The sequence below is a fragment of the Halyomorpha halys genome, unplaced genomic scaffold (assembly GCF_000696795.3).
Source record: "Halyomorpha halys isolate HHAL.00 unplaced genomic scaffold, Hhal_1.1 Scaffold1096.1, whole genome shotgun sequence".
Classification (NCBI taxonomy): domain Eukaryota; kingdom Metazoa; phylum Arthropoda; class Insecta; order Hemiptera; family Pentatomidae; genus Halyomorpha; species Halyomorpha halys.
Genome location: NW_027110100.1, coordinates 62,533 through 77,872, shown reverse-complemented (window position 1 = coordinate 77,872; position 15,340 = coordinate 62,533). Strand labels below are relative to the sequence as shown.

Sequence of the window (15,340 nt, the reverse complement as noted above, 5' to 3'; positions counted from 1 at the left end):
AAAGAAATTTTAATGCATTAAGTAAAAAATTTATAGCATTTGAGAAATTAATTAATCGAAATATTTCTCAAAAAAATATGGAGTGAATTTGATGCGGTGTTCACGAAGCTGTATTCCAATTAATAAAGCTTACCTAAGAAAGTTAAATTATTTAACTTTGCTTATTGAATTTTTAAAAAATTCTATAGGTATTGTCTAACTCACTGATTAAATAGTCAATTGTAATATTTAACTCTCAGTACTTTAATGATCAAATTAGTACGTACAACCTGTAAATTTGACAATCCATATTAATTTAATGTATTATTTTTTTTAACTACCGATATTACTTTTTATTTTATTTATATTAACTTGTTTTCCTGTTATACTATTCATTTGAACATGTCTGTTAATAGGGTATGGATGAGTTAATTTAACAATGTTATTCATTACATCTGATGATAATAACGCTGAATAAAAATAGTGTGAAAAAAAAAATAAAAAATATAGTTATAATAAAGAAAGAACAGCATAAAACAATGTAATAAAATGTTCAACACAATGATGCCGAATAAGATGTCTTACATAATGAACACTCCCATAATATTAACGCTCATTCTGCATTTTCTTACATTTGCAAATTAATTAATATGTGTTAATGATATTGTTATATTGTTTTATGTCAAAGAGAAATTTAAAGGTACAATTATTGTAATTATATGAATAAATATTTATATGATAAGCGCTATAAACGAAGGATACTCTAGCTATTCTACTAACAAGGTGTATTGGTCATTTTTGTCCGGTTTATTATAATGTTGCGTGCGGATAACGCTTAGGTGTTTTATGTCCGTGTTGTAGTCGTATGTCTTTATGCGCCGGATGTCATTAAAACAACTCGACCCTGAAGGAAACTGTTTTTTCCTACATTTTTTTTTTCTTTTTCGATATTTTATTCCAAAACACCCATGTTAATAAAGGTGGAAAAAATTAATTAGTATTAATAATTTATTTTGCCTTACACAATAAATTATGCGATAATTTGAGGTGAAACGAGCAGATGGACTGTTCCAGAAACACCTTACAATGAAATCAAATGTTAAATTGTCTGGAGTTATTTTTTTCTTTTATTCATTCATTAAAAGTATAAATAATTAATTTTTTCTTTCATTTAAAAAAAATTACAACATCGACAGCAGTTAACCAGACAAACAAGTGTTGTATCAAGCGTTATTAATCATTCTAATCTTGATAAATATGATCGGAGTGGGTATACATCTAAAATAAAAATAAAATTCTTTATTTAGCATATGTAAATTATGTTTTTTACAATTGTAAATGAGCACTAATAGTCTGTCATTAGGTAGGGAAAATAAATGCCTTGATGTTTTTATTTGAAACTTCCTTATTCTGCTCCTTATCTCAAGCCACTTCTCAAGCGAGTGCAACCTTCAACAGTTTGATCCAACTTATTTTTAAAGCTGTCCAACTAAGAATAATCAATTGCTTCTAAGTTTTTTTTATTGCTTTTATTGTCTTTATTTATTACACCTTTCAAGAAATAAACAAATAGACATAATTTTTCAATATGCCTTTCTATTTGAGAAAGATTAATTATCACATTAAGCTCTTACTCTTATATCATTTACATCACTAAGTGTGCATGATACTTGTAACTTGAAACTTTCTGGATAATTGTATCAGCAGTCACATTTGTACATATATTTTCAATTGAATTATAGCATAACCTCCATTATTCAGGATTCGATCAAGCCGAAACTAGTGCGCTCACATTTGGGATAATTTTTTCCTTTGCCTCAGGTAAATAATAAATGCATTAGAACCTTTGCTAACCGGATAAGCAATTACCTTCTTCGGATCAACTGATCTCATAAGAAAAAAAAGAAAAAGGGAAGTGAATAGATGTTCCCGTTGATTGATTTTTTCCTTTGAAAATCCTATCGAAAAACAAAACAAATGCTAGGGTTAAAAGTAAAATAATAACTTTGCTGTGATCGTTGCTGTGTGTTAATGTCATAAAATCTGTAAAACTGTTACATTTTTTATTTCTGTCAATATCACCCCTTTGAAATAACTAAACCTCGGACTAACCGGCCAGCGTCCCAGCCTCTATATAGCCGGTTAAAATCGATTCTACAGAAACACTAATGTGGATAATTTTTAATGGGTATGAAGCAAGAACAAGCAGTTTTAATAAACTTAGAGATGTAAATACACAAATGTGTAAATATTTAGATATTTTTCTATAAATAAAATTAATGTTCATACGTAAATAAAATTAGCGTAATTATAAGCAAATTAGTATGTACTTTTTTTGGTACTGACAAATTTATTATACACTTTTTTTCTTAATTGGACTTTAAATTAATGTTTGAACAAGAAAGTCGATTTACAAGGCTTTTAATTTTCTGAGGAGCCCTTCTCTACCATCATCCCGAGGTTCTTTACTGAGCTGAAATGCCTGTATAGTTTTTGTAGACTATTTTATAGTCGGTGGTTGTAGTCCATGCCTTTAAAAAAACTGTGTATAAGGAATTTTATGTAAAATCAGATGGATAATTAAAATTGCATCGAGTCACTTTTATGCATACTGCATGCAGTTATGAATAATAATTAAAACCGATTCATAAGGCATTCATAAATTGTAAAGGTCTCATTCCTTATTTATGTTTTTTTTATTCATTTATTGTTTTAATAATACTACAGCACATATAAAAGTTTTAATGGCGAATTAAACAAAAAACATGATGTTTTTTCTAAATTATTTACACTTGTAAGTGACAAGATGTTAGAATTGATAAAGGCTTGGTATCCGGATCAAAGGTTATTAGATGTTTGACAAGTTGCACAGTCTTTATCTAATCTTTTTTATCAGGAACATTCATTCGCCTATCTTTCCAACAGGATATCTCAGTTTCGGAGGTTGACGAAATTGTTTTGATGTTTGCACTGCTTTTGACAAAAAATACATCTGTATACACTTCATATTTTTTTTAATGGTCTCATAGAACAAGCATATAGATAATGTTTCAGATCTTTTCCAATTTTTTTTTTCCTGATCCAATATTCGTAATATTCTCCATCCAGCTGTTTTAAATTAAATTTTTGACATACGATTATGCTCACATAAGTGTGTGATCGAATGTTTTATAATAAATTCTATATACCAACCTGATAACGACTTATGAAGTAAGTTTGATCCATCGTGAAAATGAAATAACCGTCTATTTATTGTTTATTTAAATTTTAGCGTTTCTTAACATTATTTGTTATTATTTGTGTCAATAATTATATAAATGTTAATTATGTAATTGACTGTTGCTATCATAATTTACAAATTTATTTATTCACAATTGTTGGGGATTTTTTACCCTTGGGGCGATTTTTCCCTGCTGATTCTGATGGTTTACACAGCCGTTTGAAAAAATAAATAAATAAATTTGAGTAATAAGTTAAATTTTTAAAATTAATAAATCAATTTTACTGCCGTATTTTTATTGTTTTTCAGTATTCCTAATATGTTAGTCATCTGTACAACTTAATCCTCTTTAACTTCAGGATGTGCAATAGCGTTAATTGAACCCCACAAGAGAACAAACTTTATTACCTCTGCGGGCAATACGCAATTGTAAATAAGTCAAAACAAATATACAGTTATTTTATTTTGTTAAAGTAAGTTCTTATTTTTTTTTTTAAAGACATAAATACATTTTAAAAAAAAAACTACAGCTTTCCTACTACGAGGAATCGTGAAAAAAAAATATTGCCAATTCATTTCTCTTAAAATTGGTCAAAAGTTAAACAAAAAGTCCAAATGATAATTATAATGAAATCGAAATATATATATATATATATAAATATGAACAAAAAGTGCATTAACAATCAATGTGATACACAATACATTAAGTTCGTTTTTGAAGAGCTAACTGTTCTTTCTTTAACAAATTCACACCTGATATTGTTTCTATAGAAAAATTCACTACAAATTTTTTATTTTTTACTAAGAGCTTTTTTAAGTGTTTGTCTGGGAGGCGTTATGTGAAATGTGGAACACTTCTGCTCAAACTACTAAGTCGTACATATAATAAAACATCAGTATTCAAATTTACATATTTTCAGTTTTGGAGTAAATGGAACTTTATTAAAGATGACTGATTCATTAATTGCTGACACTAATAAAAAAAAAAAAGTTTTTATGCAAAATCGTTTTATTAAGTCTGGTTGTCCTAACTTTTGTAGAGGTATTTTGAAGGAGATGGTGAGAGCTGTGGTCAAGTACATTCTTCTTTCTTGGACCGCAACACTGACCATCTCCTTCAATGCAACTTACGGTCAATCATGTTTATATATTTATAATTATACTTATACTTATTAGAGAGGTAGTTGTAATATTATTATTTATGTTGTATATTGTACTTTCATGTTTCTTACATTTACCAATGTTTCTCCCTGCATAGATCCTACCCTCTCTACTCCTATGCATGCCTTTGCCTTCCTCTCTACCTCTTGATGTGTCAATAAACTCCTTGGTGTGCTGTTACAGAGAAGCCCATCCCGAGAGAGCGGTTCGCCTAGATCGCCGCCAACCTCCCGCTGTTGCGACACCGGGCGACCGCTGTTCACAGACCCGCTGACCGGGCACACGGTCTGCTCCTGCCAGTACCAAGACATGTTGGCCTACCAGAGGCTACCCGCCCTCTACCCCGCGCCCTACCCCCCGGAGGTCGCCGCCTACTTCCCCGCAGCCGCTGCGGCCGCCGCGGCCTCGCTCCCTGACCAGCCGCCCTTCTATCCTGCCGTGAGTACCAAATTATATTATATAATAAATAAAGTATACTGAGAAGATTGTTTAAATCAAATTTTGTCAATACTTGGGTTGATCACATTATGAACAGTATGGTTAATATTAAATAACTATATATAAATTATAAACTGTCAATCAGAATGGTAGAAAAAAACATTTTGTACATAAATAAAAAAAATTATTTGTAACAAATTAATTTTTACATATATTTTTTTAAACTTTATTTTTACACTCCAATCACTTTATTAAAATTATTTGGTCGTTAAACGCTACTCTATGGATGTATTAATCGACAATTTTAGGTACCTTGTCTTTTGGGTTTTCATTAATATTACACTTAATTTTTTTTTTAACATAAATTTTAAATATAAAAATATGAAAGAGTGTCATAATGTTTTGTTTTATTCCTTTTTTGGGACAAACCAACAAAATTTATTTTTTATATTATATTTTTTAAACTAATTTCAAAAATATATTTAAATTTTTTTAATATCTACAGATAATATCTAGTTATGTGAATTGTCATGGATTCTTTAACATAGTTGATAAACACTACTCGACTACTTGTCGACAGTTTTAGGTACTTTTTCTTGCTGCTTTTCGTTTAAAATATATCAATTAATATTACACATCGTCGAAGAAACAAGAGACGATTGTTAATATGATCGCCGCCGTGACAGTGTAAGAACGTTTTTATTTTATAATTATTTAAGACAATCTAAACTTATTGTAAGCATTTACAATAGCATACAATGGAAATTTTCAAGTCCAAAATTAAAATGGGCACAGTATTTTTTTTTTAAATTTTGACCAATACCCCTTTTTCTAGCAATCATGAATCTATCCAGGAAATACAATAAGGTATTAAACAATATTATTGTCATATAATATAATATTATCGACATCAAAGAAGATTGTTCTGAGGTTACTTCCGAAGAGCAGTATTAGGCTAAAGCGGAGCTGACAGGGTAATATGATTACTCTTTACTGTTAATATTATTATTCTCAGTAAGATGATTAAAAAAAAAAAAGTATTTTTACTTATTTAATTTAAAGTCGAATATTCTTCAATTTAGACTTAATTTGAAAAATCGATTTTTTAACCCTAGCAGCACCAAGGGGGGGGCTCGCCGAGCCCTCACTTCCGATTTTTGTTAATACTGCTCTCAAAAAATTTTTCACAGACAAGGAAAAAAATCTATTTGCCTAAAATTTATCTACCAACATGTTGGAATTGATTTGAAAAATATTTGATAAGGAGGAAGAGTACGAAAAATTATTTGTGTTAGAAAAATGAGATGAGGGCGGGTGGAGCCCCCCCTTGGTGCAGGGAAGGGACCTGTGGTTCATCAAAATGCTGGCTTCTGATTGGCTGCTCACGGAAGTGCACCAGCTCGCCCATACTCTCACTACTGGCCTGATTTCCTCAGTTTTTTTTACTTAAAAATATTTTCGGACTGATATGTTTCTTTGGTTTTTTAGTTGTTCTGAAAAGAGTTGACACATGTGAACCTGCTGAATTTAGTGATGAGCATTTGTAAACATAAACATTTTATTCTTATACTTAAGTTCAGACAATAGAATTTTTTTTTTGTTTTAAAATATTCATGAAATTGAAAATAATTAAAGTTTCAGCGACCCTAGGTTTTTGTTGTATCATGTATTCTTATTCTTTTTTTAATTCCAAATTAAAACATTTTCATAATAAAGCATATAGAAATCTTAGGTCCTTATTTTTTTTTTTTAAATAATCCTTATTCTACCATCTTATTTACAGAAGTAAGAAGAAATTATTATATTTCAAAAGAGTAAGTTTACCATAAAAGGAAAATTAATGATATAAGGGTTAAAATCAAGTGAGGGCTTGTGGAGGTCGTCTTGGGAAGTGTAGGGCTCGGCGAGCCCCCCCCTTGGAGTAGGATGAATACTACCTTGGTGCTGCTAGGGTTAAAGTAAATGCGTATTCTCGTTTAGCCGTCAATTTGATGAGTGCTCATAGGAATGAGTATAATCAAAATTTGTTGCATAAGCGATTTATATCAAGCAATAGTAAATTTTATCCACAATAGTGTTGGACACAAAGTACATCTAATTAAATTTTATTGTAATTAGTAATTATAATCACTCTGGCTCAACAAGTAACCGTAAAGGCAGTGATTAAGCAAGCAGATAAATTACCAATTAAAATCACTTTTAATTGTAATTTTAATTTTTAAATTTCAAATTACAGTAATTGAAATTAATGTTAGTTCACTACGGGTTCAAAATTACCAAGCAGTATCAGTTCTCCTTAAAATATTTTCTTTTGAAGCATTACAGTGACGGATCCAAAAATAACACAGTTCTTACGCTATAACTTCAGATTATGAATATAATAATATTATCATTATTAGTTGTAAGAATGAATGGATGTAGAATAAGTCTAAAAACAAACGACTTCTAATTATTTTTGAGGTTGAGTTAGTTTTTATAAACAATACTGGAGCCCAATTTAAAAATAATCGGTGAAATCCAACTCAAAAATCTTAATTTGCAGATAAGAATTTTCATAGTATAAGTGAGTTAGCTGTTAATCCCGTTGTGAACAAAATATTATTGACGCTTTATCAAAGAGTTTTGAATATCACCTAGTTGATTCGGTTGCAACTTCATAATAATCGTCACCTTCTATCGGCCCATTGTTCGTGGTCTTGAAAAACTTCAAATTGTTCATAGAATTTTCGAGATATTCGGTCGTTGATCTTGATTAACATCTAGCATTGTCCAGTGGTCAGAGCCGGTAAAAATTAGCAATTTAAAATTCGAAAGGACAAGTTCCGGTAGTTGTTGCAAATTGCCGACAAGGCACCGGAAATCAAGGTTTCGTATAACATAATATACATAACATATTAACATATGAACAGTCATCAGGAAGTCTTATGTTTATATAAGTCATAAATATGCATTGTTCAAATGTGTTTGACGTTCCGATATTGTAGGAGAACGGTTGGCAGTATCTTGGGAATCATAGAAGCTATAACCAGATACGAAAGGAGGGAAATGCTAATTAGAATCGTTTACATGCAGTTAATGCTCAAATATGCATGAAGGTGGATGCATTATTCATAACTACACTTATTAATTTATCATTTAACTATTAACAATCTGTAATGGGACAAACTACACTGTAACTATTCCGTTTATCAATTATTCCTGATGTCGAGGTATCTATCTATTTTTTAGAAAGATTTATAAATTACTATTAAGGACCATTTTTTTAATGCTCTTCGGCATCTCTTTTCTTTTGTATATGCAACCAATATGCAATACCTAGGAAGGTGCACACACACACACATATATCAAAATATTGGTTTGAAATCACCCAAGTCAAAGAAGTTTTTTGTTTCTTTTTCTTAAGCTACCAACAGAAAAAGATGTATCATACTTTTGGAATCATCAACACTTTTCATTAGAAAAAAAATGTAGATATTGGCTTTGGGACCGAGGAAGGTATTTTTATTTTATTCTTTTAAAATATTATATTCAGTATGGTCAGTCCAGATGACAACATTTATCAGTCGGTGCTAAAATAACCCATAAAAATGATAAACATAAGTGAAATGTAAATGTTACTTTTTAGACTATTAAGGCGTTGTGGAGACCATAACGTTTTTAAGCTAGGTAAGTATAAAATGAATTGGTCTTAAGTGATTCAATTAATAATTTAATTAACAACTATTAAAATGAAAATAAAAATAAAATAATAATTATAAAAAAATAAATTAAATAAAAAAAAAAGAATAACAATAATCATAAAAATAACTGAAGGGATTATGAAGTGAAAAATAAAGCTGCAAATTTACAATTAGTGAATTAATATAATAATGAGAATAAAACTAGATGTATTAAGTTATAACGAATGTTTATGTTTATATTATATCAATATTTTCTAGTCGCTATCATTTTTAAATAGTTATATTTTTCTGTACTGACAGTAATAAAGGTAAAGACTCAGGAATAGAAAAAGAAAATATCAACAAAACACGTCCTAGTAGAAGTTAATTTGAGAACAGGGGACTTATAATGTAGGAGGGGGTTACTTAAGTTGGGTTTAAGAATATTAAGAGGAGGAATACGACTACTTAGAAGACCTAAGCCCTACTAAAAGTGTTACTAATTGCTGTAAGCTGGAGTGTGCGCTAGCTCAATTCTGGACAGCTATATTAGCTTAGCATCTTAAGTACTAACGTAAATCATTGAGCAGGCCAACTGCTACCGCTTCCACGGCCCTTGCTCGGTACTGTTTGTAAGGAACGATATATTTAATTGGTAATAAATGCTGAGATAATTGAAGCAGCATCTTTTTAATGATTTTATAATAGGTCATATACGACAATAAACCACTCTTCGTTTGGAAATGCATCACAACTTTATTAAGTTATATATCATAACGTTTTATACAAATTATAATTGTTTTGCTCAATGCAATAAAATAAGAGCTGTAATAAGGTTGATTAATAATTGGATTAAAGTACGTTAGATTATAGTAAGAATTTTTTTTTATGATATTAAATACAGAGGAGCGCACTAGAAATCCGTTTCGATTTGATTTAGACAATGTATAACCAACTGGTCAATCATGTAGCAATGCTTTGTCTCAGGAGCTTAGAAAGGCATAGAAATTCTATAATCCTGAAATATCTACTAATATTTCCCAATGTAGCCAAAAAGGAACATATGGTGTTAAATATTCTTTTATTAGTATATATTTCCGTAATACTGTAACAATACTAAACCAAGTTAAAACATAGTTCTTTGGTATTAATGTTAGCAAATGTTTCGGAATAATTTTGATATCACTAACTTGAGTGGACAATAAATAATAATTTTTAGAGGTTTCGAATTTTTTATGAAACGTTGTGTATGAAGATAACTTAAAATGCAAAATAATAATAATAATAATGTTCTCAGAAACCTCTTTTCTTTTTTTTTTTTTTTTTTTTAATTGTTTGTTTTTTAATACCACAACAACTTATGTTAACTCTCGTTTAATAAAATTTTCAAATTAATTTTTCTTAGGAATTAAAATAAATACTTTGTTTATTGCAATGATTTATAGTGAGCGGGTGTTTTGTTAATATATAAACAAAATGTATTTAATGTGTTTCAATTAAAATTTACTTACGTTCAGAATAAGATTTCTGTTATATTAAACAAATAATTGTTTTTTGAAGTATAGAAAAAAATATTATGTATTAGGTTCGAATAGTACAAATAACATTTAATATTGAAAGGGTTAAATGTTGATGTGGGATAAGAACATGATTGAAACCTAATCACTCCACCAATGAATTGCTGACCATTTCTCTACTGGTTCATGGGAAAAAATTTATGGAGTCGCAACTATAAGTTATTAGACTTGTAAAATAAGGCAGCAGCTACCATTTGCACCATCAGAGACCTCAACCCCAAGACATTCTTCGATGTCAGATGGAAACCTGTTTCTGGTCGCACTTTATCGCAATGTCACACCATATTTATTTGTCCGACGTCATCCTGGGAAACGGGGGAGACAGCTATGTCACATCGTCTCAATTACTACCTAAATGGAAGCCGTACCTGAATTAATTGGACTCCGCTGGCTGGGCACAGACTCGGAATTTTTTCCGCGATGCTCCAAAGGGGCAGCGATGATCCAGATCCGCCGGCCGGCCGGAATACCGATGAGGCCGGGAGGAAAAAAAGCGCGGAATAATGGCGGCGCCGAGGCGGGCAAAAACCGCGGGGGCGCCAAAGCCAAATTGCCCCCCGCACAGATTGCCCCGCATTTTTTTTCCTTTATTAGCAACGGGTTTTTCTCCGGCCACGCCTCCGCTGGAGTCCTCACCGGGAAGACTTCGACGCTGGGGTCGGTGGGTATAGAGACGACATCGGAGGATCTGATTTAGCCTTCTCAGGAAAATCGATTCGACCAATTATTTTAACACCAATCACCAATGTTAAACTTAGTATTGAACACAATATAAAAATTTGTTTTATTATCAGTAGCCTTGTACAGATATTGTAAACCTTTATGCTAACTTAGCTTAGTTCAGTGTTCTTTCCTCCATGCAATATGTTGCTGTATATTCATGTAAAATGTACAATTTAACTAATATTATTGTTCAAGTTTTATACTCCAGACAGTCTCAAAATCTTTTTTTTTTTTCATATGTTTAATTTTTTTCAACATTTTATAGTTCAAAATTTATTAGAAAATTTATTCATCGTCTGTTTTATTATGGAATGGGACAGACAATGTCATCCTCAATTGTGATAATCCTCATACGAGAGTGAGATTCATTTTATAAAAAATATTCTATTAGGTGAAGTTCTATAGAATATAATTATGTAAGCTACAAGTTAATAAAAAAAAGTAAACTGTCTGAGGCAATTAACCTATATAATAGGCTAAAATTAATTCAGTCTACCAACAATTAAATATAAATTCATTATTTTTTAAAAATTTATTTAAATAATTATATTTTTAAATTCAATTTTCAATAAAGTTAGAAATGTTTTGAACTAAAATCACTTAGATTCACTAAGATGTCCAAAAAACAAAATAAATAATAGACCTTTCGAATTCCCACTACAGAAGAAGGACAAGTTGGGGTTGATAGAGAGAAGCAATCGGGCTAAAGAAATTTTCACCATTGAACAGTAAAGTCGGGATTTTAAGTTGTTCAACGCAATAAACACTTCAGAATATTTAACTATCAATTTCACAAAAAAATAAATAATAATAAACTAAATAAATCAAACCTTCTCTCTCAAATAAATAAAATCTCCTAACAAAAATAAATCAAACTATTTAAATGCATAGCTTTTTACAGCTATATCAATGGTACTATTTAAAATAAAATCAGATATGACTCCGTTGGATACTGGATGTTCATAAATATTTTATTACCTTCATGAAAAGAATCTGGAATAAGTTTAAAGTTTCATAATGTCGTGTACGCTGATAGGTGATCTGGCGAAATGGACCATTCGCTCTTGATGGTCTAACAACACGAATGCAAAATTGCACAAATAGTAAATAGTTTAGATTTTCAAAGTTCCATTGTTAAGGTTGTTGAAGCGTCATGCCTCAACGTCCTGCAACAAGCAATGAAACCTCAATAATCCTGTAAGACTGTTTGTATTTTTCATTCCATTGTAATTTTAACATTTACCATTATTTTATAATGTTCTATTTTGTTTAATTGGACAATTTTTTACTTTGTTTGCGGTAATGGAGACAGAATTATGCTTATCTATCTGCGTTATTTTTTAAGTATGAATATTCACATTACCAGCTAACATCTTACTTATCTAAATTATAATAAACTAGCATTGTCAAATAATAATAATAATTAAAAGAATGGTGCAAATAGAGGCTTATTGGTTTATTTTGTCATTAATGCTACAGAATAATTTGAACTTGTTTTTTAGTACCCTCTTTCCCGGTTATTCAGAAATCTTTGGTCAAAGTTCTCGGAAAAAAAAATTGTTTTTGGGATGCTGTTACTTTAAGTAAAACGTTATATTGGTTTATAAGTTACTCCATGGATTCAATTTGAGAAATATCGAAGTCAAGTGCATAATGGTATATTATTAATTGATTTACTAAAATTAATATTTATCTATAGGTTAAAATTTAACTACAGATTATTTCATTATTTTAACTTAAAAGCACCACTTAGACGTCATAAAAGCTACTTATTAGTTATTTAATCTTTTCATGGATTCAATAAAACCTGAAAAATATTATGTACCATCAGTCAGTGAATTTCCATGGTTATGTATAGTACGAATTATATACATATATGTTTTCATATATTTTTGGAGAATGGTAATACGGTGAGAAAGTACATTCACGCCATATTTATTGAGATATAACTTAAATAAAAAAAATAAAAAATAAATATAAACAAATATTAATGTTGATTAAACTTGAAGTGAAAAAACATCTTAAATACATTCATTCCCATTATTTTAATTAATAATATATTATGATAGAGAAATAGAAAAACGATTAGTTATATATTGTGTGTACTTTCTTAAAAACTTCACATATGCCAGATATACAAAGAAACACTATTCTATATGTAGAGCATAGATATAAAAGAGCAAACAAATTTGTCTAAAGATTCCAGGAATTTTAAAAATATATAATTTTTTCGAAATAGATAGACCATTTTTCTAACCCTTGTTTTAAGTAAACAATAATTACAAAAACATTATCTGAGACGGTTGACAATATCATTGAGCCCAGAAACAATTTTAAAACGAAAAATATTTTAAAATACAGAAACAAGTAGATAGCTCCGATTATGGTATCTATGCAAAGCAGCAATTTGAATTCTGTTTTAACTCATTATATGACTGTAGCACTGTTGTTACCTTGGGTTAACAATAAAAGAGATACATACTTATTATATGAATATAATGTTCTAACTTTAGAATTAAGCTTCTTTACGGATAAAATTAAAACATTCTAGCCTCAACTTATTCCCTCTGCTGAAGAACATGTTAAGAAATAAAGAGAAATAAAAAATAAAAAACGCTTTTATTATTTGGTTTCGTATAACTATTAACTGATATTGCAAATAAAAAAGAGGCCATCTGAGGCGATTATAATAAAAACTAGAAATAAATTTTTAAAAAATGAGTCTACGAAACATTATTTAAATATGTAGATATATTTCTGTTATTTGAAAAAAATATTATTTTTTAATTAATAATTGAAATTTTTTTTCATTTTTAGTTTATTACGACTTCTATTGTATGTTGTTTTTTTAACCTGATGGGAATTTTAATAGATTTTTTTGTAATATTTTTATATTCTTCAATGAAACTAACCCACATTTCTTAACAAAATTCGGTTGTAGACGTTGGTAATGTTCACTAAAATTCAAAATTGGACTACATAAATCTCCATTAATAATTGTAAGTTATTATTTAATAAATTTTATATATACTAGCTTCCTTAATGTTTAAAAATTGAAAATATGCAAGGGAAATCTAATTAGCAGAAGTTTAATATTTTAATTAATTTTGTTTTATATAAAAAATTAATATTATCATTTTACTGGGACGCATTAGAAATAATTATTTTATTTCTCTGTTTGAGAATCAGCAAATAATCCCTTATAGAAGCAGATGACATTTCATAAAATTAAAACATAAATAAATTAATAATAATATAAAAAAAAAATTAGATCAAAGATAAGTAAATTCATTTTTTTTTTCATGAGATCGATAAGTGATAATTAAAATATTGGTATGCATATTAGTGTGTTATTGATTCTAATCGATGACATTTTTTTTTAGGAATATAAACACGCAGGTGTCAATCTAATCATACTATGACCAAATTCATTTTAAACTTAACTGGAAATAGTTTGGGTGCCATTATATTTTCATAATTACGCTAAATTTGCATATTTATCACCAAACAGCCTCGTGCACGAAAAAAAAATTATATCTTGTGTAAAATCGAACTAATAATATGGCCTTCCGGCTCGAATGGCGGGACAGCTGACAAATGTTATTTTTGTAAACTTCTGAATTGAAATATTTGTGAATTTGATAATTTCAATTAAGGATTATACGAAACCAACATTTTTTAATAGTTTCATGCTTTATGCGACCTGGATCTTGATTGTGAATAGTAGGTTTCATATGTTTAGTTAATCAGAACTTTATTAACTATTTATAAATAATTTCGGGAGGTTAATAAGTGTTTTTTCCCCTTGACGTATTATTATCATATAATACTTCATAGAATCTATCCGATTTTTTTATTCAACTGCTATAGGTAATGATTAAATGAGTGATATGATTTTTCACTGATATTGGACGTTATTAAATATTTTATCAACCTTAAAAATTGTTTAATTGAATAGCACAATGGTATAGATCATTTTCTGGTGTTTAAAATAATTATAATTTTGACAATTATGTTATTTTAGTTATCTTTAATCAAAGGTTTTATTAAATTTCAATTGGTTCCGCACTCAATGTTGGAACTTAGAAATTTATGACAATACTTACAGTAAAGCCATCTGTTGATCAAAATTAGGATGTATCTACCCTGAGTTTAATTCCCTCAATTATGACAATATTATTAGGTCCCCACTATAATAAAAACCAATATTAAACAATAAATACTGGAATTTGCTAAGTTTATTTGCACCTTTGGAAGAAGCGAAAATCCTTTTCATAAATAATTGAATGCTCAAATCACATAAATACAAATGCTAAGTAGTGGAAAAAAAAATCAACCAACAATTGCAGTAATGAGCAGAGGTCGTAGTTATGTGCAATGTAGGTTAGTGCGTACTTCCTGTCTAGACCTATTCACATTTTAATTAGTGCTCTATGCGTTCCTGAAGTGTTCAGGATTATAGCATGAGGTATAAGCATGTAGAACTAAATAATTATCAAAAACCGTGCTATAACTTTAATCATACTTCTATGAATTAGTTACTCATGTTAATGTTTTTTTGTTAAAATATCAACGTTCCATCA

The 15,340-nt window shown here is 29.3% G+C and overlaps 1 protein-coding gene across 3 annotated transcripts in view; it reads left to right on the top strand.

Annotated features, from left to right (window-relative positions):
* Positions 1 to 15,340, top strand: part of mirr (mirror) — a 77,573-nt gene that overhangs the window by 20,348 nt on the left and 41,885 nt on the right. For all 3 annotated transcript variants that reach the window (XM_014432660.2, XM_014432661.3, XM_014432662.3), the window contains exon 2: positions 4,544 to 4,798. In XM_014432660.2, coding sequence (XP_014288146.1) covers positions 4,544 to 4,798 — 255 coding nt within the window. The remainder of the gene's footprint in view (positions 1 to 4,543; positions 4,799 to 15,340) is intronic.